General features: G+C 42.8%; 1 protein-coding gene across 2 annotated transcripts; it reads left to right on the forward strand.

Moving 5' to 3' along the window:
* Positions 1-90: 90 nt before the first annotated feature.
* On the forward strand, positions 91-24640 carry shdb (Src homology 2 domain containing transforming protein D, b). Of its 2 annotated transcripts, XM_006800440.3 has the most exons (8): positions 91-324; positions 997-1377; positions 3013-3163; positions 6520-6741; positions 17716-17793; positions 18557-18731; positions 21256-21375; positions 23709-24640. In XM_006800440.3, the coding sequence occupies exons 2-8, from the start codon at positions 1048-1050 to the stop codon at positions 23893-23895; spliced, it is 1263 nt and encodes a 420-aa protein (XP_006800503.1). In that variant the 5' UTR covers positions 91-324; positions 997-1047; the 3' UTR covers positions 23896-24640. The 2 variants fall into 2 exon arrangements, with proteins under 2 accessions (XP_006800503.1, XP_006800504.1); XM_006800441.3 differs by lacking the exon at positions 17716-17793.
* Positions 24641-24942: the final 302 nt, after the last annotated feature.

Raw genomic sequence — 24942 nt, forward strand, 5'->3', positions numbered from 1 at the left:
ACTGCGAAAGGGAGTAGGATGATATTCCACAGGGAACGAAGCACCTCCCCTTTAATCGCTCGGTTGAGTTTCTCTCGGAGCTGTAGTCGTTCTCGTCACTCGCGCATTTTCCGCCAGTCGTTGGAGGAACTCTGCTGGATTTCAGGGCTCTTGTGTTAGAAAGGATACTGTTTGTTTTGGTTTCTTTCGTTCTTTCTTGTGCTTTTGTGGAATTAAAAAGTGGAAGTAGAAGGTTTTGACACTTGTCGGTGTCGTTTTGTTGTCATCGAGATGGAAAAACGCGGAATAAAGCATCCAAAGTGGCTGAAGGACTGAATTGGCTGGGTGAGTGAATGTGCTTTCGGAGCGCAGCGCTCGCTCTGGCGTTTAAATTCAGTGTTTTGGTCATTGCTTTTGAGGGGAAGTTTAGGGAAATCCGCGTATCTTCGGCTTTCTGAAATAAGACTGGGTCAAAACTGAACTTATTATTTTGTGTTCCACAAATTCCAAAAAGTGAAATCGTTAAAATTTAAAGCAACTTATATTTATTTAATTCCTCGTTTATTTCTAATATTCTCTTCCAGACTTTGCTTTTACTTTTGTGTCACCGCGTGATAGAGTCGCCTTTTATTGCTGGGGTGTGAAATGTAATTGCAGCCTTGGGCAAAGTCCAGATGCCAGACGTTATTGCTCCCTGCGTAAAACAAAAGGAGTGCGTAAAGCCCAGCTGTCGGTGTAGTTTAATGTCACACCAATGCATGTAAAAGCACCGAAATCGTGGCTCTGTGATCAGGGGGAGATAATCCTACACAAATATTGTTAGTGAAGCAGGACCTGTGGATTATTATCGTCGCGGGTTTTTGTTTTTTTTTATAATTGAAAGATTTAATTTTTAACCTGTCACATTTAGAAAAGCACAAAATCTCACAAAGCAAATCCAGCACATAGCTCACAAAGCCTTACAAGAAAAAAAGGTAAACCAATAACCCTTCATCTGTCCATGTCTATCTCCTCCAGCCTCCTGCTCTCCCTTCACCACACGCTGGCATATTTGGAAGCTGAGTGGAAATGGCCAAGTGGTTAAAAGACTATCTGAGCTTTGGCAAGAAGGTGCCTCCACAGCCTCCAACACCAGACTACACAGAGAGCGAGATCCTCAAAGCCTATCGGCTCCAGAGAGACCTCGATTTTGAAGATCCCTATGAGGAGTCAGAAAATAGACCCAGGGGAGAGTCTGGAACTTCTGAACCTGCAACACCCGTCTATGGGTCTCCCATGAAGTCATCCAGTGTGGACGTGAAGTCTCCTAAACACAGACTGATCAAAGTGGACTCACAGGAACTGGGACGCACCAAGATCCTACTCAGCACCATCTCTTTAGAGGATCAGCAAGAGCCAGTGAGTTTCTCTTTGTACCTATATAAGGAAACATGTAGGCGACGACAAGCTTTTTATGTGGCTCTCTTGAGAACTAGAGGGATGGCTAGCGAAGGAAAGAAACTCTCCCACTTCTCTCATCCCATTTCCATCATTGTGACAGTTTTATTGATCAGACTCCATAAGCAAGTGGCTTTAATTTGTGTCTGAAATATGCATTGTTTACATAAATCATGATATGTCCTATGCAACATATAATCTTACTACCTTAGACTGAAGAAAGAATTATTGATGGCTTGAGCGGACCATTGAATCAGAGAGGGTCACAGTCCCCTGAGTTTATGTCCTATAAATAATAGATGGGGTTTGGTTTTGCAAGCTGAGAGAGACCTCCACATGAGCAGATGTTAGGAACCATATACTGTATGGTGTATGGTGATATGTCAAGGGCCAAAGGGAGCTGAAATTTATTCTTTGGCGCTGTTTGAGTCATCAGGACTGTATTGCTCTCTTGGCTGCGTGCTCTGCATATTGTGCTGTAGAAAAGCTACTGAGAATTACAAAAAAAGGGCAGATGTTAACAGAACGACTGAAGAAAAAAATTTTTTTTTACGGCAGTATGGTGTACACATCAACTCGGCAACATATGTTGAATAAGTTATGGAATATTTCAGGCTTTTCATCACTGCAGTTAAATCCATGACTCCACTCATGGAAAATGCTACAAGTGCAAATGTCCTGAAGTGGGTTGAAGTAGCAGTCTTAACTGAAGTCAATAGCTCCCCTCTCTGCCCCACTCTTCTTCTGTTCTCGTTAATTTCCCATGGTCCGTGGGAACATCCGCACTCTAATTAACATTGCAGATTCCTGTGCATTGATAGATAACCTGTTACAGAATCAACATGGGATTAGGATGTAATTTTACCCGGGCGCGTATGTGTTTATCTTGAAATTGGCCAGCAAGTCTCGCTACAGTGATTTCCTTTGTCAGAGAGTGACAGACAAAGAACATTGTGCGTGTGCACGGGTTTGTAGATGCATGTGCGACCATATGCTTTCCTACGTGGCTGTCACTGTGCCAGGTTACAACTGTTTACCTCCTGTGCTTGTAAGAAAGAACAAATGCCACCAACTGGACGTTTCCCTCTTTAATCTCCTCTTCTCTACCTTCAGCCAAAAACTGGGTCGTGCTAAGATAGGATGACTTCTCTCTGTGTTGTTTATTCATTTAATGTGACAAGAAAGATGCAGTATGTTTCCTTCAAGGGATTCAAGAGTCAACTGCCTTGATTAGCTGCTAAATATAGTATACACGGTAATGCTGTACATGTGTGTTTGTTTGTGAGCAAACACCTATTTAGCATGCCATTCAGTGAGTGGGGATCTTTCTGTGCAGCACTCCTTACTTTTTTGGCATTAACATGGAGACTGTGATTCCCAATTATCCAAAAAACACTTGTTTTCTAGGATTGGCTCGTTTGATGTGCAACTCCAGAAATGATGGATAAAAGTCCAACTAATTATAGCCTGTCACTGGACTTCTAGCTCCTTTTGAAAATGTGACTCATTATACTGAGTCAGCATTTTCTTTCCAGAGGGTCAAGTTAAAGTTGTGTAAATCTTCTCTTTCATGAAGAAGTTTGTTTTGTCCTTTAGGTGGTGCCGTCCGCTCCGTTGGCTGGAGACACAGATTATTCGGACCCATTTGATGCTCGACTGAACCACCGACCAGACCCAGATCTTCGACCTGTTCCCTGTGAAAACAACGGCTATATGGAGCCCTATGAGGCCCAAAGGGTCATAACAGGTCAGGGGGGCCCTTAACACCCTAATTTAACCAGTCCCAGTTTTGCCACAGGTTTTAATTTTTTTTCTCATCCTTTTTCATCTAAATGTCACCCTCGTTCCTGCAGCTTCAGAATACAACAGCTGGATGTGTTACTGATTTTAGCAGATGGCATTACGTCACCTTAATGGTATCTTCTCTTCATTAGCTCCTTGTACATTTTAGGTTCAGGTTACTTTATTTGTACTGAGAGGTAGATTTGGTCTGCATCTTCACATGCACATTTTGAGTACAAGTACAGACATAATGAAGAAATAAATAATAATACCAAAATTACACAACGTCATGTAGGACAGCCTGTAGGATGACTCGTTCATGTGAGTGATGGCTGCTTGAATAAAGCTTTGTTGTTTTGCACTTTGGCACCAGAAACCTCGTCCAGAACGCAGAAACCCGCTATGAAAAATACAAATATAACTGAACCAGTGAACCGCTGTAACTGTGGTTACAGTGGTTCACTGTAACTGTGGTTACAGTGTGGCATCCAGCATCCCTGTACAACAGGGATGCTGGATGCCACACTGTAACTGTGGTTACAGTGTGGCATCCAGCATCCCTGTACAACAGGGATGCTGGGTTCATCTGTGGCTTACTAATCATCCTGATTAGAAAGATTTTCTGATCATTTTTAAAGTATTTCTTGGTCTGTTCCCAAGCTACACAGCCAAACCATCACCTCCATCGAGCTGCTTCACAGCCCTCGGGTCATTCATAGTCAAGACTGTGCCCTCCAGCTTGGAGGCGCCCAAAGTATAAAGCTTGCGGAATAAGTGCCGTTTTACATCCTGAAGCACATTTTTATAGACTTGTGAAGTTTTTATTCTTGCATGATTGTTTCTATAACATAATGTTGCTTTAACTTTCTCTTTTTTTTAAATTTCCTCTCATTTTTGTTACTCTTGCACTTTGCAAACACTGGTTTTTAAGTTGCTATAAAAGTAAAATCGTCATTCTTAATCTACGCAGCTCTTACATGTAAGTGATTAAATGCAAGTAACAAAATCACGGATGTGTAATTTGTCAGCTCTCTCTTTACTGAAGAAAACCAGAAGACCAATATAACAATCCTTTTCTCTGTAGTTCAGTATAAATATCGTATAATATGTTATTTAATTGCTACATTTATTAGCAGAGTATTCACCTTGTAACAGACCATCCCAGAGTATTTTAGCAGCCAGCTGTGTCAGTTCTCAGCCTCACGAAAAGTCCCTTTATTGAGTCTAGCCACGATACAGTCTTGAACCCCTCCCCACCTCTGTGATTATTTTCTCCCACATCGTCTAGCTCACATCTATCGTTTTCCATTTGTCTCTCCTTCTATAACATCTCTGTCTGCCCCTTTAGCCCCTCTCTCTTCCTCGTCTGTCCCAGTCATTTAGTGTGAAAGCCTGCCCCCTCCTCTCTCTCCATTTCTCTATCTCACTTCATCTCAAGGGCTCTCCCCGGCCCTGAGGGGAGTCATCGGCTGTCACTCTAATCTGTCCGTTACCGAATTTTGTGCCCTGTCCTTTCTCCGCCGTCGCTTGTGCTGCCCTTTTAGTCGTCACGTGAAATTCATAATATCACGGATAAGTGCAAGGTGCATCCCGTCCTTCGCCTAAACCAAGAAATGCTGGAGAAATTCTTTTGTGGTTCAGCTGGATGGAGCTATTAGATGCGCAGTGGTGATGGCGCAGCATTTGGGAGGCCATTGTCAAATTTCTTTCACTGACTTTGCATTGAGTCTGTCACTCCTGCCTGTCTGTCTGCCTGCTTTTGTCTGTCCCTCTGTCTGTCTAAATCTGCCGTTTCCCGCTAAAGAACAGCAAAGCAGCAAAATCAGGTGCGCAATCAGAATTTTAATGATCTCACACAAAGACTGTCCTGAAAACGGTGCTTTTTAGTAGTAAAGATCTTTAATGTTACTCTTCTTAAGCAGCTCCGTCGTGATTCTTAAATTGTGCTCGTGGGGATAAAAGATTGGTCTCCCAACTGACACGCGTCTGCATGCCTAAACACTCAGCAGACTTCCTGTCGTCATTCCCTTCTATCTCCAGTGTCTGTCACTCTGTCAAATTGCTGTTTTCTTACACCCGCCACCCCACCCCCACCCCCTGCTTGTGTTTTTCTCCATCGTGTTTTCTGTGAATTTACCATTTTATTTCCTTCATGTCGGTTTTTATCTCCCGACCTTCATCTTTTCCATCTCCGGGCTGCCACGGCACCACGGGTTCCCAGCGCAGGTAGAGCAGCATACAGCCCCGCTGTGCTTCTGTCTCAATGACTTAACATCAAACACTGACAGACCCCAATCCTCCCTCCGCCCTTCCTTGCCTTTCTCTCGCGCCCTCCTCTTGTTTCCTCATTGCTTCCCTTTCCCCTTCCTTTTCCTACGGCTCCACCACATCCTCTCCTCCTCTTTCCCTCGCTTCTCTGCCTTGCTCCATCTCTTTCACGATTTGCCCTCCACCCTCATCTCCATTACCTCTGGGTCTTTCCCGAGGGGCCCACCACTTGGTCACCATGGTGATTACAAGACCGCCCAATAGCTGTATCTTGCTGTGTGAAGGTTAAAGTTTTTCTCTGCCTTTCGAAAGCAAACCTTTCCATCTACTCTTCCTTACAAAACAACCAGATGTGTGCACAGAAATGTCTGCTCTTCTATTTTTTCCTCTCATTTTCACTACTACCACTACTTTGTTTTTTTAAAGCGGGCACATTTCTGAGGTCTACATATAAAAAGCCATTGCTGCTTGGTATTGCTGCAGCATAGAGGCTCTTACTGATGCATTTGGAAATCAGATTTTCACCTCTTGGTTGCATCAATAACCTTAAAGCCTTTTATCTCATGGCCACGTTTGACTCCACATAACAGTTGCAGGTGCCAAGTAGCATTTGTTGGTTGAAAACCTGCAGAGAAGGTAATGAAAATGTTAACAGGGAATTGCGGATGCTGCGTTAAGCTGTGCTAGATTGCTGCTGGGATTCAGGTTGGACAAGAGGAGGGGTGGCGGGCTGTCTACTGTGTTGCTGCTCAGCATCTACCCCAAGGCATCATTAAGCCCCCCCATATGAGATTCTGAGCTCACAGCAAGCTGTGCAAACATAATTTATCTCTTTCCCCTAATTCTAGTCGAGGCAGAGCTCAACAGGCCTTTCGTTTAAATTTTTTAGCTCGGAATAATATTAGCATAGGGGAACGTCATCTGTGTCAGATATTATTTTGTAATGTTATCTGTTTTCTTTCAGACTGGTTAAACGCGATGCAACAGACATATTTTTGCATGTATATGTTCGTGGCGATGTATGAACTTGTTCTTTTGGATCTGACGTGACAGAGCTGCAGCGTAACCCAGGAGGAGGTCAAGCGCGTGGAGGGCTGCAGCTCTATGACACCCCCTATGAAGACATCCGAGGCCAGTGTCTGGGTTTGGTGTATGGAGAAGCTCAAGAAGAGGGCAAGGAGAGCAGCAGGCTGCCGCAAGATGACGAGAGACCGGCTGATGAATATGACCAACCCTGGGAATGGAAAAAGGACAACATCTCTAAAGCTTTTGCAGGTAGTTAGAAAACTAACTGTAGTGCTTTTTTAAACCTTTGTCAATATTTTCCAGATTATAGGTTATTTAATGCATTTCCCACAAAATGTAAGCAATGGAGACTCTGAACTGCGCTTCGTTTTTTAGTTATACTGCCTAATTAGGTAGTAATTTATGAGCCTGAAGAAGCGGTGAATCACACCATTTCCCTTCAGTCAGTGTTAAGAGAAACAGATGAAAGTTTTCCTTTTTTACATGTCACACAAAACAGGACATGATTCACTTCAGAGGCGCTGCTCGCTGCCGATAATGTCCTGTTTAATTTAAATGAGGGTGTTGCCTGGATAGAGCACGCAGGACGCATGATGCCCACTCACTCACTATAATTTTACTGGACAATTACACCTGTTATTCTCACACGGGGGCATTTGAACATTTGCATTCTCGTCGGCACTCCATCAGGTAATATATAGAAAGGTTTGGGGTTGCAGTGAATGCGTGAAACTGCTTTAGTCAATGCAGTCTCACATAATAACAGGTTATTTGCAAAGAAAAGTGGCCACATATTGGCAGTTCTCTATTCTGTTAAAAGTGCCTCGGAGTAAACCTGTGAATGCCTATCAGACGAGAGTTCTTGAAACCAGATGGTGTGATGTTAGTCTGATCCATGAGGCATGTTTAGTTTTTCAAATTTAGTTTTAGCTTTAGCTTTTAAAAAAAAAAAATCTGTAGAATATGTCAAGATGGTTAAAATCAGGATCAAAATTTTCTGTTTTTAAAGGTCAGAGCACTCCTAGGAGCACACAGACAACCCCTACTGCTGATACTACAAGGCGAAATAATCGTCTAACTCTCTTGACCTTTAATATCGTTATTACACCCCCTCAACCCCACCCAGTCATTACATCTCCTTTTTACCAGGAAATAGCGAGGACTCTGACTTTCACTCTCATTTCAAATGACGAAAAGCCTCTCTTTTAATGTTTAAATGCTTTCTGGTGAATATTGATTTCTTGCTGTCACACATGTGGCTGACCGTGGACTTAATCTATGAAGTGATCATTAAAACCGATAATGGTTTCTTCTGTGTCCGTATTGGGGGAAAAGGAATAGTTGTCAAGAAGAGACGGCTAAAGATCAACAATGTCATATTAGCTACAATATGTCTTTAAAAATTGACACAGCGTGTCATTTTTCCTATTTGTTAAAGCTGTGTAGTTCATGTCTCACATCTCGTTATGTTCCATATAAGGAGTCGAGTTGGAGGGAAAGGATGAACTGGGAATGAAAGGGACCGAGGGGTAAAGAGAAACACAATAGGACTGATAGTTGATTTAGGAGTGGATCAGTGCAAGGCATTGCCAGTCTAATTGAGCTGCATCTCCAAGTCACCAAGGTCAAGGTGATGGGATAATAAATCAACTTGCCTTGTCCTCACTCCCCTCTCTTCTCTTTCCCTGGTGTGTATGCCCACCACCCCATCCCCCTCTTCTCAGTTAATTACATGCCTACATGTGCGTGACTGATCTAGTGCTAATAGGAGAGTCATGGTCCGTACACCATTGTCAGACACATGCACACTTTCAGAATCATACCCATGCACACTGTGTTCATGCCCAAATCGCGGTACGCAGAGGACCAATGAAGAGACACGTTAACCTATTTGAGAGTGATTTCAAAGAGGAGGTGCATGGCAGTTAATTTAAAAGCTAATATCACCTTTCACCTACTTAGCATTTATTCCTTCTTTATCTGTCATTTACTTCCTCTTCAGCTTTTCTTCCTGTTGCCACATACGCCGTGCACTCCTGCAGAGGAGCGCTTACAGCACCATTAGAGAACGCAGCGGAGGAAAACGCTTGTGCAGCTCGAGTCGTCTGACCCCTTGTTTTTTCCATTTGGAGTCAGCACTCTGAGCTGGCGTGCTGTCTGTCTGAGCACACCAAAGCACTGAAGTGTAAACACACAAACAGTATTTTCCATTCTCACTTTAATCCATATTCCCAGGCCCTCTCAGCGTTGCTAGGCATGGCCCACTTGCAAGGATGGGGAGAGATGGGGAGGTCAGAAAAATAGAGGGATGTAAAGAAGGGGGGGGGAAATGACACGAGAACTAGGTAAGAGAGTAAGAAAGATCTTAAGAGAGATGAAAACGGAGAGAATGCTAGCTGGAGCATAATAGAAAGGGACATCCAAGGTTATGGTATGTTTGGTGGCAGCTCACTGGATGTTTTTTGGAGTCCCAGTGCCTCTGCGGGGAGGGGCGGTGAGGGGTATTAATGGTCGGGAGCTATGGCGAGGTGTGGAGGAAGGAAAGTCAGGGCCATTGTAGCGGGGTGCAATCAGTCATCCACTAACGCAGGCTCACACATACACAGCAGCCGTGACAGGGCTGTCCCCTCAGCCCTTCGTCCCTGCGGATGTGACATACTCACTCAGATAACCTGCTGAAGGGGGCAGCGGGGAGGGGGATGCTATCTGCCAGCATCCCTACATCATCACCCACTCACATGCACAAATACACACACACATAAAATAGTTTCTACTAGCTTTCCCAGCTCTGATTATCACCATGCACCTAATTCAAGGGTGTTGCGTGCTGTTGGCACAGATGAGTGTGTGGCTGTGGGGGAGTTGGGAGGATTGCACTGCATTCATGCGAAAGCTTCTCTGATTGTGATTTTCACAGCTTATCCATGGTTACATGTAATCACATGGATGAATATTGAACGCTGTAGCTGTGTTTCATATATTATCAGAAATAAGCTCGCCTCCAAAGCATTGTGCTTATTTTCTGTCGGTTGCCAGGTCCATATCAGCCAGCGCTGTGAGGTTGAGCCTGTCAGTGCCCGAGGAGTCGGACATGACAGGCCTCTCTCAGCCCAGTGGGTTTTAATTGCAACGTTAGAAAGCTGTCACTAGTTACTACCATCCAGCTCAAATTACAGCAGTCATTAATTCCTGGAAGTTAATAGACGGTCCAGCAGTGAGAGATTGGCCCTGCAGCCATTCAGCATTATTAGTGAGCTAATGAAAGGCACCGTCTTATTAGTTCTCCGTTTGCCACACTTAATGAACAGACGAGTGGGCGTATAAGGTATTTCATGTTTTTGTATTTTATAGTCCACGACAATAGCTTTGAGCCACGCGATGCCAGTGATGGCTGTGTGAAGTCTGAAAGAGTGGGCACATGATGAGAGAGGCACAAATCAGCTGGAAATCTGGAAAAGGGAAGCTGAATGAATAACATTGCCACCCCTAGTGATTACTATTATGGTGCCATTGAGCAAAGCACTTATCCTCCACTTGTTCCTGTGCAGCTGCTCATTAGGCACCACCAAAGGACTGCACCTCCCCATACACAGAAGCTGCTCATTATGAATATTTTGCATCCTAGAAGCAAGGTGGTGGTGAATTCAGGGCTTATTTGGGTATAGCTTCAGAATAAGTCTTGCAGCACAAAAATACATTAAAGTGAAATAGTTATGAATCTATAGTGCATTTTTATTTTTAAATACAGTGCATTAAATATACATAAATTAGCTTATTTGAGGCTAAAAAGAAGGTGAAATTTCCACTTCTGTTGCAGTAGGGATTTTGCAACCTGTGCAAGTATAGCACTGGTAAATGCACCATTGTTTAAAAACCCTGCATTGTGGCAAGGTATTACTCACCAGAGCAGCAGATTCATACTGGTGACTTTTATGTTTGACTTTTGATGGCTCTTCTTCTATTTCCATTGTGCAATTAGCATTTTTGGTTTTTAGTCAAATGTTTTGATAACTAGGTGATTGCTGTGAATTTTGGTTTATACTTTCACATTTCCCAAACTGTTTTGATGATTCGTTAACTTTTCATACATCATCAGGTCAGAATTTTGATATGCTTTGGTTTGTGTTTTATGTGCAGCGATGGATTACTCTAGCAGTGTTATTTCTGTAAGCATGTTAGCATGGTGCTGCTAGGATTTAGCTCTTAGTACTGATGCATTTAAATAGTAGGTTGTGCTAGCGGAGAATTGCTTGATAGGACATGTTGTCTAACTTCAGTAAAAAGTGAAAACATGTCTAGCTCCACATGCTGAGTAAAGTTTGAGAAACTAGCTACATTAAAACAGTGGGAGTGGGAGATGAAACGTTGTTTATCCTCCTAAGACCTGAACTCTTTCATGGCATGCATTTTTAATTTCTCTTTGCGATTTGGGCTGATTGAGACCTGATGAATGTAAAAACAAAGAATTACCAGATTTTTTTTCTTTTTTACCAGATTTTTGTTTCTGAGAAAAATGAGATCCTCATATGAGGACATTCGTTTTAAATTTTGATAGAACAGTGGCAGCATAATGTCCTCGGACATCAGGCCCTTATAGAGCAAAATTTAGTATTTTGGTCTAGCTCAGCGGTCCCCAACCTTTTTTGCGCCACGGACCGGTTTATGCCCAACAATATTTTCACAGACCGGCCTTTAAGGTGTCGCGGATAAATACAACAAAATAAAACTAGTACTGGTACCGAAAAAAAGAAGATTTATTCATAACACACGTGAAAAGACCCAGGAAAACCGAGTTAACGATAAAAACGATAACAAACTAACGCTGCAAACCGATAAAACCCTGAAAATCATACATTTCACACCTGAGCCTCAACTCTCGCGGCCCGGTACCAAACGACTCACGGACCAGTACCGGTCCGAGGCCCAGGGGTTGGGGACCACTGGTCTAGACAACCCAAAATGTGATGCCCACATATTTGGACACCAGGTCCTAGGAGGTTAAAGATAAAGACAACAGTGTGTGTGATTCTAGCTGAATATTTAACCATTCTTCTTGGCAGAAATGGTAGAGTTCATTTAAATTGGCTGGTTTCCTGGTACAGACCATGCTTTGAAAAATAATCCATAATTTTTTTAATAGGGTTCAGGTTGGGGCTTTGGGAAGGTCTGTCTGGATTGTTTATGTTAGCCTACTTTATTCATTAAAAAATGTTTGTTTGGTATCATTTTACTATTGGAACACACAGTTATGTCCAAGCCCCAGAACATGATGGTACCACCACCATGCATGATTGTTATTACAGTGTTTTTAGGTTTGAAAGCTTCTACTTTACTACTGCAAACATTTTGTTATTGTAGACAAATAGCTCTGTTTTTTTCTCATTTAATCATAAAACTTTCCTCCAGAAGGCGTTTGGCTTGAATATGTGAGTAGCTGCAAATTTAAGTTAAGCTAGGAGGTGTCCGTCTTAGGGCAGGGCCTTTTTCTTGGTCAGTACTTTCTCAGTCCATGGTGATGTGCAACAGAGGTCAGTGTGGACAGTGACCGCCGGTGTTCCAACACTTCCAGTTCATCACAGGGTTGAACCTTGGTGGTTTCTGGTGTGTTGCTAAACATCCTAACCGATCCTAGAAATCTCATCCTAAAATTTTCCTTCTTAGCTCTTCACTGAGTTCCTTGAACCTTCCCATTGTTCTGAGCATTGGCCAATCCAATGAGCCCTCACAAGCATATCCTGCTTAAGAGAAACTACCAGTTGTAGTCAATGATGATGTTATTAATGATGTTAATAAGCCCTGGCCTTGTCAAGGTAAACATTGTAGAACCAGTATAACTGTTAACAGATTTAAGTGAATGTGTTTGTGTATATTTGAGCCTGTATGTATACTTTTGAACATGTGTGGATTAGGAAAAAATGAGCTCAAACCTCCATCCAGTCCTTGTTTTTCAAATGTAAATGTGTATGAAAACTTTTGATCACAACTGTATGACTTTTTATCTGCAGGCAATTGCTTTGCAGGTTGTCCAAGAAAATATACAGATGAATAGTTCAAATCCTTCTCTTAACTAAATGGCACCGTAAGCCAGATGCTGAAGGGCGGTTTAAAGTGTTCATGGTTACCAAAGTAGATGCTTTTTTGTGCAAAGCTTGCAAAGACACCATGACAAATGGGGTGTGTGTATAGGCTTTATCTTGATGCATGTACTCTGACAAGGCAAGGTTCCCAGGACTACCCTGAACATGCGCGTGTCTGCATGTTTGTTTGTGTGTGTGTCTATACAGTAACCTTCGTGTGTGTATGTGAGGGGAAAAAAAGGAAACAGTAAATGAGATTTCCATTTCTGGATTGATGCTGCTCTCTGTATCTCTAAGCAGGCCCTGGGGGCATCTGACCAGTCTCTTCATCAATTTACTCACACAATAGACTCTGCCCGCTCTCTCTCTTTCACTTTCACCTCTTTTTTTTGTATTTGTCACATTTCCTGTCTTTTTTCCCCTTCCGTCTTTCCCTTTTCCCTCCTTCAGCCTAAACCTTGACTGGCATTAATGAAAAGACATTTCTTTTGTGTCTCTTCTTCACTGGCCTGTACGAGAGATAACAGAAGTAGAGTAGGGCAAGAAAAGAGACGATCAAGGTAGCTTGAAAAGAAAGACAATGTCCCAGTTAAAGGGGGAAACAGGTGAAGGAGTAGTGATGAAGAAGGAGGAATGCTCAGCACGGAGAAAAAAAGACGGAGAGCACTATAAATCCAGAGGGACATGGATATAATGTAGGTCTGTAAAATGAAGAAAGAAAAGATGGGTGAGGAATGTTTGAATGTACTTTTTTTTGGTATAAGGTGATAATTATAAATCTTACTGTGTCCAGCAGAAGGTCTTTGTGTGTAGAGACACGCTGTGATGCCGGAGGTATTTGGAAAAACAGCTGTCTTCATTACTGGACCTAATGATGCTGTTATATTGTCTTTGTCTGCTCTCCCTTAATTATGAGGACACAGAAAACAGCTGGTGCACTTGAAAAGTTACTTATCCATCACAGGAGGAGATGTGTCCTCTGTGCAACACGCAGAGTAAAACCTACTCTCGTTTCCCTCCCCCTCAGATAATTTCTGGTAATTGTTAGCAGGTATTTTTGGCAACAGGAGATCTTGGCAGGCAGTTACCTGCTTCATTATCTGGGTTAAAAATGGATGAAAAAACACTCTTTTTTTTGCATAGACATTATTTACTTTACAAATGAAAAAGATTGCCTTTGTTTATTGATGTGGGCGTGCATTTGTCTGTAAACCATCATTCTCATTGTTTTGTATTGATGAACTTTCTGTGGACGACAGACCCACAGGTTCCATTAGGAGTGAATGGAAAACAGATGTTCCCTGGTAGTAAATCAGTGACATGCTGTGAGTTTGTGAATTTGAATAAGTGTGTGTGTGTGTCTGTGTGTGTTTGCTTGCTTGGGATTCAGTCTTTTGTTATTAAACGGAGGAGCTCTGTGGTTTGTGCTGTAATGCTTCTGCTCAGTCTTTTCCAGAAGAGAGATGTCATGGTCCTGGGTTGTGCAACCAAGTGTTTTGAGTTTTAGTCTATTTTGATGTTTATTGTTTGTTTAGGTTCATTAAGTTATTCTAGCTCATTTGTAATTATATTACCCTTGTGTTAAGTCTCCCTTGCCCTTCATGTGTTTATGTCTGTGTGTCTTATGTTGCCAAGTTCATGTTGTCGTTTCTGTCATCTCCCCCTGTACTCAGTCTCCCTGGTTCGTGCGTCTACCTGTCATGAGTCATGTCTGCGTGGTTATGTGTAGTTCATGTCATGTCTAATCTCCATGTTTCCTGTTTTACTTTGAAAGTCTGTATTCAGTGTCAGTGTATTTAGTTTCACTTCTCCTGTCCTGTCTTTAGATTCATGTGTGTCAGCTGTGCTCCCATGTGTGGCTACTTCCCCTGATCATCCCTCATGTGTGTTTAGTCTCTGGCTGCATCCCAATTCAGGGTCTGCAGCCTTAAAAGCCGCATTTTAAGGCCGATTACGTCACAGTGGCGCGCCGAAGGCTGTCCCAATTCGAAGGCTGCTCGAAATGCGGCCCTCAAATACGTCCTTCATTTCCCTGAATTTTAAGGACGTGGCGGTGTAGACTTCGTGGCGCAACATATCCCAGAATGCATAGCGCGGCGGTGGGTGTGGATCATTTTGCCGAAAAAAAAACGGCGGATGAGGGGCGCCCGAAGAGTAAACTTTAAGTCAGTACTGAATATTATGTCACTTATTTATGTGCAAATGTTTAATAACGAAGAACATTAAAACATTCCTGTTGGCCACATGTCGGCAAAGTTATGTGACATTAGTGACGTTTGTACTAACTTGGTTTTAAAGCCTTTACTTTAAAATATACGCCGTTCAATAGCTGAGCTTAATCAGAGAATGATCAAAGCTCATGTAGAAACAAACAAACAAATGAACAAAAGATTTTCTCCTTCATTTCTGTCAAACAAAGCTGTATGAAACGTTTCCAGCTGTTAGTGTCATGGTTGCTAGGCAACCTGGGCAGCGCAACGGAGGCTAGACCGTCCCATTTCACAAGCCTCGCACTTCCGGCCTTAGCGGTCTTTAAGTACGCGGCCCTTGAGGATCGTTGAGGCTGCGTACTTTAAGGCTGCAGACCCTGAATTGGGACACAGCCTCTGTGTTTCATGCAGTCTGTGTCGCGTCGTCTGTGTTCCCACCTCCATGTTTTCACGGTCAGTCTTTGCAGTGATCATCATAGTCTCTGAGTCGTCTTAGTTTGCCACAGTACTAGTTTTCCCAGTTTAGTTTAGCTATCCCTGCTGTGTTTGTACACTTTGTCTTCAGCCATAATAAAGGCTCGCTTTCTGTTAAGTTCACTCCCGTCTACTCACTTGTGTACGCACCTGGGTCCATCACACACACCACCACACGGCCTGTCTCCGCAGACCGTGACAAGAGATCCATTTGGATCGCAAAGATAACCTGTTTTTTCTTTTGTTTCTTTAAAAAAATAAAAATAAAATAAAGTCCATCAAAGCTCTCGTATTACAGCCCTTTAATAAATTAAGTGAGTCTCACATCGTGTCCTCATGAAGTGTTTGATGCTCTACCACAAAATCCCACCCCTGATATACGGGTGCAGCCCTCCCTGTTACAGATGGGCTGTTGTAGTCATTGTAGCATGTGTGCAAAGGTCACAGCACAAGTTACACAGTCACAAAATCTGTCTGACAGTTTGTTACTTTCTGAGCAGTTATTATTTAATACGTGAATGTAACCTGATATTTAACGAGCTGTAAGGGTTCTCAGACTGTTGTTGCTGCTGATTCAGTCGCTTTATTTTTCCCCAGTACTTTTCACGCCTTACATAAATAATCCCCCCCCCCCCCCCCTTCCCAATATTAGTAAGTCAGTGTTAACTTTTTGCAGATTTCCCAGCATCTTACTTGTCTGGAGTTCGTATTTGTCTGACTGCCAGTTTTTGAAGGTTTCGTACTCTCAGGCTTCTTCTTGATGATAAGCAAGGCTAGTGCAGTAACATGAGCTGTCTAAATAGAAGTTGTACGATCAATAAATAAATTGAGTAAAACACCTTGAAACCAGTGTGTTGTTAAAAATACTCAGTCGGATTCAGTTAAAGATGAGTCGTTTTTCTATTAAGTAAAGCAAAAATCTACAAAAGATGAGACGGGATAAACAGCTGAACCACTTCAGTCTTTTGGAAATTATTTAATTTTTAAGTCAGTTTTTTAATGAGCGAGCGCAACTAAGATTCAAGAATACCAGACAAACAATAACAGTAAAAATGAGGAAGTTTGATGGACTTTTCTCCTCCTGTAACACGCCACTAGCTGAGGTTATCTCTAACTCAGATGGCTGATCTCTAATAAATTGTCTCAGCTGTCTCCAATTTCTCTTTCTCTCTTTTCTCGTTACCCTTCACTTGCTTTTGTGTGCTTCTGATGTTAAACCTTCCTCTCTTTCCACACATCCCTTTCAGTTTTGCTTGAGAGTTAGAGGTGTGAAATGTGATGTGGAGGTGAGCTGACAGGCAGCAGAGTGTTGCAGTGGCGGCGTTGTCGGGCTTTCAGGTTAAACGTGCGCGTGTGCGCGTGGACCTGTGTTTGCGTGCGTGTCTCCCATCGAGGGGTGCCAGGCCACACTTTAATCCTGGCTTGAGCAGAGGTGCGGCCCGCTCCAGATGGGGCCATTGTACTGCGCCATGCATCAATAATTCACCGAGAGCCAGAGAAAGTGGCGGAGTGTGTCTGCCTGTTCAATAATTAACCAGGGAGGGAGAGAGGCATGTATGTACAGCCCGGGTCTCTTTCCAAACGCCCATTCAAATGGCCTTTGATGTCGTGGGCCCAGGGGGTCTTTGGATTTGTCGGCTCATTAAGATGTCACCCCTCTTTCCCTTTTATTTGTTTTGTAATCCGTTTTTGCGGCGAGCAGGAGCTGAACGCACAGTGTGAAGCTGGGAAGATGCATAATGTACGTGTGTCTGTGTGTGTAAGGCTGCGGTAATGACTGTTACATTAGATGGTCGCCTGCCATGGTATATAATGAGCTATTTTCAGATCTGCCTCGGAGTGCACCTTCAGTAGCTGTAGGTACGACGGTAAATGGAGCATGTTTCGTCCCCACGCGTCGCAGTTTCTCTGTCACGCTGCGCTGTGGGTTGTCTTGCATATAAAATCCTTGTTTTCATTACATCTAATGCAAAGGGACAGATTCTTACGATGTACTTATAGAGATAAATAACCCACGCCTGACATCTCCTGCTGTCTCTGTTTCATTTTCTTTGCTTTCTTTAGTCGTCTCTTCCACAATAAATTACTTTAAATATTGGCTGTGAAACACTACGCTATGTTTGTTCACGTGTGTGGAGACAGAGGAGAGAGAAGGTACAGTATATCACGTCTCCCCTTCTGACTAGGTTTAGTTAACTGCACTGAATGGCACTACATCTCTCATTTGACACGTCTTCTCTCCTACTCTCAGCTTCCTCTTTTTTTTCTTTCTTTCTTTCTTTGTCACGTCGACTTCTCGCTTCTCTTCACTCTAAAATCTTGCACCCGAGTTTACTTTCACCCCTTAATCATCACCATTTTCCTCACCTGTCTGTTTTCTCATGCTTAACTTCGCTTAAACCCATCTGTTGTTTTCTCACTCCTTTTTCTCTTGCCTCCTCCCTGCTCCCGCCTTTTATTAGAAATGAGGGAGTTGGCGGAGTTGCCTTGGCCTGCCCCTGTGGGTCAGCTGGAGGAGGAGCACCCCACCAAAGAACAAGGTGACCTCTCACCCTAAACACCAACAGCCCCCTTCCCCTACTTTCCTTCTTCAACCCCAAGCACTGAAACATGCAGTCGCCCTGACCTAATGACCCAAGCTGTTGTCCTGCATCTGCTCTGCCTCTGAGCCACCAGCAGCCTGCATCTGTAGCACCTGCGTCTGTCCCTGCCTGTTGTAACTGTTGGATGTGGTGTTGGGGGATGTAAGCACTCCCTTCTTACCGCATTCCCCTCGTGCATCAACCATGCATGAAAAGCTCCCCATAAACGAGGATGTCGGCTGTGTTCATGTCAGGGTACTTAGTAGTGCTGTGGTGCACTTAATGTTTAATTACAAGTTCACTAAGTTCAATTTCACAGAATTCACAGAAAAGGGGTAAATAACACTTCAGTCTCTGTAATTTGCTCCAAAGTAGTATTGGTACAGTCAACATCGAGTAATCTGCATTGTCTACTGCAAACAAAGACATGTGCGAGAAGAAAGCAGAGAAGACGCTAAATTCCTGCATCCCGCTGCCCTCCTAATCTTACAAACTCGTTCGTGGTAATTGTGATAATACTGCTGATAGTTTTGTCACTGTCGGACCCTGACATGCTGTCCTGTAGTGTGACCCACCCATGAGAGGTCTATGCCACATGCGCAGCTTTGCAGTAGCCCGATGTCTGATGTTTACCCTAGTCTGGCTGAGAGGCTTAATCCCTTTTGATAATATTGCTGTGTAAATAACATGACTCACTCTTTCTGTCCCCGCCTGCCAACAGCGCAGTTTGATAATACAGAGTGGGATCGCTCCTCGTCGCCAACAGAGCGGTTGCGTCCCCTGGGGCCCAGATCCAGTCCGCTGGCGGGAGGGGGAATGAAGTTTCGAATGCCCCACGAAGGCCTCACAATGGTGGGGGAGAGAGTGGACCCTACTCTGCCTCTGGAAAAGCAGGTGTATGTATGCTGTCTTTTTTGAAACCCATAGAAAGTCGGCATCATCCGTTTCTGTTTATCAGTATGGGCCATACTATTCAGGTTTTAATCAGATTAAGAGGCCTGCATGCTCTGATGTTTAGTTACTTCTGACAGGAAATGACTGAGTGCCCTAGATGCTGTCACTTCATTTACATTCACTGTAGCACAGGATAAAGACATTTCTACAGGCATCAAACTGTACGGTCAATGCAGTGAATGATTCAGTGTTCAAACACAGATCACTCCAAGTACATTGAAGCGTTGGATGTTCAGATGTAGAATCAAACCAGGTGCTTCATAACGCAGATTCATGATTGTAAATTAACTAAGAAAAGTCTGCAAACATATATGCTTTCTGCTAGGGCTGCCACGATTAGTCGACTAGTCACGATTACGTCGACTATTAAAATCGTTGACGACTAATTTAATAGTCGACGCGTCGTTTGAAGCTTTGTAAGATCCCAAAAGACGCAGGAATAAGTAGTAGGATTTAAGAGTGTAATAACGGACTGAAACAGAAGATGGCAGCACTGCATGCACAAGGATGCCAGCTGCCGTTAAACCTCAAAGAAGAAGAAGCTGTGTCCCAGAATTCATAGCGCTGCCCAGCTCAGTTGTCAACAATGGCGGCAGCTAGTTAGTTTTAATATTACTTTTATTATTCTTTCTGGGTCACAAAATAAACGTTTAACATATTTTCAGGCGAGAATGTAGCTGTGTAAACCTCAAATATCTGCTCAGTTTATCAAGACACCACATATTTTCAAAAGCGCTCCGAGGTTTTCGGAGACGTCTGTTACCCACTAGCTCGATAGCTAGCCGGGGACTAGGCTAACTAGATCCCATGAGAACAGCGGACTCCCGGCAAATCGTTTTCAAACCCACCGCCGTCTTTGGCTACTCAGGTTAAACATGATATATAAGTCACTTAGATAACTTAAAAATGTTATTGTTTGGCTTTTTTTTTTAGTATTTTATTGGTTCCTGAGTAAATCGGTTTGGCTGAGATTAAAGTTAGAGTTTTTACACAGCTGAATAAACGTCAAGCAGATTAAACTCCATTGAAACAATACGCAAATGTCATTTAAATTTAATAAACTCTCATCTTGTCTTTATTTTTAGTTAGCACATACCTTAAACACTTAAAGCTGTAAGCTAATGATAGTTATATAAGAGCAGATGCTGCTGGTGCAATAATCTGTACATCCAATGGATGATGATCTGATTAGTCGACTAATCGCAAAAATAATCGGTGACTAGTCGACTATCAAAATAATCGTTTCTGGCAGCCCTATTTGCTGCTATGCGCATACCTAAGGCATCCCTATAAAAGTGATTTTGAAATCGGGGGATTGTAGGTCCCACGAAAATAAATAAATAAAAAAAGCCAAAGCTTGTCTGATTGCACTGCTTTGATCTATTAAGGGCTTGGGCACATTAAAGTGAAACGATTATGTGTTTCGGCTAAGCAGCACTCACCAGACCTTACAGGACTGAGTAAGGTTAGAACGAGAGCTAATTAAGTCAGAACATTAAAAACACACATTTACTTTAGTCTTAATTTCAGACATCATTGGTGTAATTTATGTGCTGTTTCTGCGCACATTAAGGGTTGTTTTACTAATGAAATCCAAGCACACACACGCCTTAAGCACAGATACACATTCAAACACACATGCAACACTCTGGGTTGCTCTCACAAGCCTGAACCTTTGTACACATTCACATGAGGATGGTGTTGATTATTACGCTCCATTACTCCCTGATGATCTCTTAGAGGCTGTTTTGAGCTTTGTAGTTTCCTCCGCGAGAAAACAGCATCTCTGTCAGTCTGTAACATACAGCACCCCTTGCTCAGACATCTCCTAATAAAAGCTCATCGTTATAGAAAAGGATATTGCAATATCCTTTTTTTTTTGTAGCCCCCTCCTTTTAATGACACTCCAAAGATTCTTTGCACTTTGCTCTATCAGTCTGTCCAACACTTATGTTCACACTGAAGGTTTTCAGCAGTGAGTGATGCACTGCAATAAAATTCTGTCTGGACATTCATGCTAGCCAAGAGAAAGAACTGATGGGTTTGGCATTTGCAGTTTTAAGTGCTCAGCTGTTGGATGAATTGCAGCGAACTTTGCTTCAGATATCTGCGTCCCACTGAGGATGGATTTTAATTTGTGTGATCCCACAACCTGCTAGCAGACATCCTGGCTTGTTGACATTTTAGAGCTAGGAAAGTAAAATGCGTGGTGCTCTGAGTTTGTCATCATTACATTTTTTGTAATAATTTTTTTTAAAAAAAGAAGAAGAAGAAAGAAGGAAAAAACTATACTCTCGGGTCCACATTGTACCAAAGACTGCTGCTGCACATACTGGGGTCAATCTTACAATATATTTTTATAACACATGTCAACATCTGTTCCCAAAGGTGTAAAACTGACCCTTTTTTGTTTATTGGTTTTGGCTTTTTCCCCTCATGCCTTGTCATGTCTTTGTGTTTGCTCAGATGGTACCACGGCTCGCTGTCACGTTCGGAAGCAGAGTCGCTGCTTACACTGTGTAAAGAGTGTAGCTACTTGGTGAGGAACAGTCAGGCCAACCGCTCAGACTACTCCCTCTCTCTTCGGTAAGAAACACACGCATGCATGCACATGCAACAACAGGCAGCATAACACCCGAGCACCCTTTCAGATGAGCAGCTATACAGTTTAATTGCATCTTTCTCTTTTTTTCTTGCCAAGTGTGGTAGGAGGAGTGTGTGGAAAGTATGTGTGTGTCACCACCTGAGCTACTGATATTATATTGCAGTCTCCCACACCGCTCCATCTGTCTCTCCCCCTCCCTTCCCTTTACCATCACCTCCACTTAAGATCACTGCCACGCTGATTCTCCTCCCGATACTCATTTGCAGGGCACAATACTGCTTATCTGGTCAAATCTCTCCCTTGTAATTACTAGCATGATCCATTGTCCTGGCCTCACCACCATTCTCCCATCAACGCTCTGTCCTCACACCAACCTTGGGTTCTCTCTGTGGCCTTCCTTCACGGCCCCAGCGGGCCTTCTAAGTGGTAATCAGCCAGGTAGAGCACACTTCAGTGCACACATCATCCTCCACATAATCACTAATGAATATGAATTACCTTCTGTGGGACACACAAGAAGGAAATTAGGCAGAGAGAGGAGAGAGGGAAGAGGAGCGTGAGGGAGGCACAGTGTGTCACCGTGTTGTGCTGACATATAAACAAGCTCATGCATTACTCATTTACATGAGACGATGGATGTGACACACACACGCACATTTTTCTCCAGCAACAAGGTCAGTACTGGTGATGGTTCAACAGCTGGGAAATGTGCTGGAGAAGTAATATATCCAGAAACTCTTTGAACCATAAAGAAGCCGGCCTTCACTGAAGTCAGCCTTCAGGGTCCAGCTAAAGCAATATGATCCTGAGATCTACTGACATGCATCACTAAAAGACACCAAAAAGACAAGCAACCTGATGAATACACTAATTAAAAAAAAAGAAGAAGAACTGACTTTAAAGATTAAAATAAAAAGATAAAGTGCTTTCAGATGCCACCTTATTTCCCTAAAGGGCCACCACAATGGATGAATCTGCATGTTTGATTTTACAGAGATTTACAACAGAGTCTGGGTTTTTTTTTTCTCCTAATACTAATTTGAACCCTTAAAATCTGTAAAAGCCCAACTCAGGTATGTGTATCTTCACAATCCTTTGGGTTTTACCATCTAGTTCAGTGGTTTAACTAAACTAGCTGATCTTGTGCCAGTACCATAGCTAGACAAGGTAGACGAAGCTACTGAAATAAGACTAAACTATTGAAATAAGGGAGAAAACTAAACTGTCCTTCTATGAAGATGTATCAGTTTAATCTTTATCAGGGTGTTTTGGCTGATTTTTTAAAATTTAATACCAACAATAGAACCTTCAGAAAAGATTCTTTGTGTAATAACAAGCAGTACTACCCACATTTTATCAAAAAATGCATTATCTGTATGTTTTGGGGTGGGTTTATTTTCGGCCATTGCTCTTATCTGTCCTTGGAAAATGTGAACCCCACCTACGCTATTCTAAGATTACACAGAAATGGGAACAATAGAAGCAGTGACTGATTAAGGATGTTTTAATGGAGACAGGAGGAAGCCGTGTCAAAGTGAGTCAGCACTGAAGTAGGCAGGCCTGCTAGGTTTAAACCAACATGTAATATGCACAAGCACTGGTAGGTTGTAATCTACCATTTAGTACAAAGAATCCCCAAACATACAGGACTGGACGAAAACACGCCGTCAACTCTGAGCTCTGATGATGAAGCGTCTGGCTCTGGTGCTCAGGAAGCCAGCGGGACGTTACATACTGCCGGTTGTTTGGCTGTTTATAGTTGCAGTGAGTGCTTTTGGTTTCACTGCTCTTCAAAATTTAATTTGGTTTACTTGAACAATGATAATTATGGTGACCGGTTTCAGCCCTTGTCTTTCCCTCCGCTTCTATAATTAGACATACATCATGGCTGGCTGGCTGGCTCTTAAAGGGGAAGTCGTGTCGCGGCTGCACCGATTTTAAAGGGGAGGTGTGGTCCTCTGAGCGGAGCCACTTTCACAGTCTGGAGCATTCATCTTTCTCGCTCTCCCTCTGACTTTGCGTTTCTCTTCCATGTGTTAAAACACTGCTTATCCATCCATCATGATGTCACTTCCTTCCTAATTTGTGACATGGTGTTAAATGTTGGTTAGAATCGTGTCCTCAAAGCGAAAGGAAAAAAAAGGCGTGAGCATAAATCTGGCCTGTCACTTTCACCGTCATTACATGACAAAATGTGTGGAAGCCTGAATGGTGTTTTATGTGCCCTACATTTAACGTCATCCCTCTTCTTTTTTTCACTCTTTCTCCTTTTTATGTCCGTCCTCAATCTACGGTTCTGCTTTCACTCTCACAGGAGCTGTCAAGGTTTCATGCACATGAAGTTCACCCAGTGTAAAGATGGCAAGTACGTGCTGGGACAGAACAGCCCGCCCTTTGACACCATCCCAGAGCTCATCCACTTTTACACCACACACAAACTCCCGATCAGAGGCGCCGAGCACCTGTCCTTGCTATTCCCAGTGCTGGTGCAGACACTCTGACTGCCCTGGAGCGCCCTTTCAGTGATCAGACACTTTGAACATGAATGTTTGACTGGATCTACCCAGTGGAGTGAAAGCGTCCTCCTCTATTTTGACTGGAAGACTTTTGATGATTCAACACACGAGGCGCTTATACTCTTACCTACCACTGCTGTGTACCCGTGCCAAGCTGAAACATCTTGGGGACTGATTCACGTGAAATGCAGTACCTGAACTTGAGGCACCTTTTCTCTCTCATCCAAACGAGGCTGACTTAAGGACAAAAAAACAACAACATTCATTTCATTGCATTTCTTTCCAGTGGATGTTTGCAGAGCTCCAGAGAGGAGAAAGTGTGTATTCTGAATGTACTGAAGACCAGCAGGAGACTGAGATTAAATTATTGCTGTTCCACATTAACACCTCATCGACACTGGTAAAATATTGCTGTTGTTAGGTGAAAAGCTTGCAGCCGTTGTGCTGATTTTTCATATTTCTGCTAGAATCAGTCAGTTGAGTTTTACTGTATCACATTAGATTCCTTCTTGCTTGGGAAACCCTTTTGTAAACATTGAAAAATCCATGTTGCAAGTTTGCTATTTTCAAGTGTAAAAGGTTTTTACCAGCAGCAGTTATATTCCAAAAGCTTTTCTACATAAAGTCTTGCTTATTTCCATCCAGTCAGTTCTGTACAGTTTTCTACTGATTTGCTTGACAGAGTTACGTTGTTGATTTTCCTTCATAAGCGAAGAGAAGCTGTGTTGTATTTGCCTTGACCTCACTGACCTTTTATCTCTTGTTTCTTGCATTTTAAAGACAATACTGGGTTTATAAAAGCAGGTCTCGTCTTTGACTAACTTAAAGATAAGATAAGCCCAGAAACTGAGGAGAAGGTTCATATGAAGAAAGAGATGCGAATCAAATATTGAAAGCCAAAACAAATTGGGATTATTATGAACACTGGCTATATTAAATCGCGTTTGATTGAATATTGCACAATTTTTGTCTGGCATAGTCATTACATGCTGTTAGTAGAAGATTCAGTTCAGTTCAATTCAATTAAATTTT

The sequence above is a fragment of the Neolamprologus brichardi genome, chromosome 23 (assembly GCF_056152115.1).
Source record: "Neolamprologus brichardi isolate AB-2024 chromosome 23, ASM5615211v1, whole genome shotgun sequence".
Lineage (NCBI taxonomy): Eukaryota > Metazoa > Chordata > Actinopteri > Cichliformes > Cichlidae > Neolamprologus > Neolamprologus brichardi.

Bases quoted from the DNA above. Each gene is read 5' to 3' on its own strand.
- shdb (XM_006800440.3), top strand. From the start codon at position 1,048: ATGGCCAAGTGGTTAAAAGACTATCTGAGCTTTGGCAAGAAGGTGCCT. The intron at 18,732-21,255 runs GTATGTATGCTG...GTGTTTGCTCAG, and splicing joins CTGCCTCTGGAAAAGCAGGT to ATGGTACCACGGCTCGCTGT. The intron at 21,376-23,708 runs GTAAGAAACACA...TCACTCTCACAG, and splicing joins GACTACTCCCTCTCTCTTCG to GAGCTGTCAAGGTTTCATGC.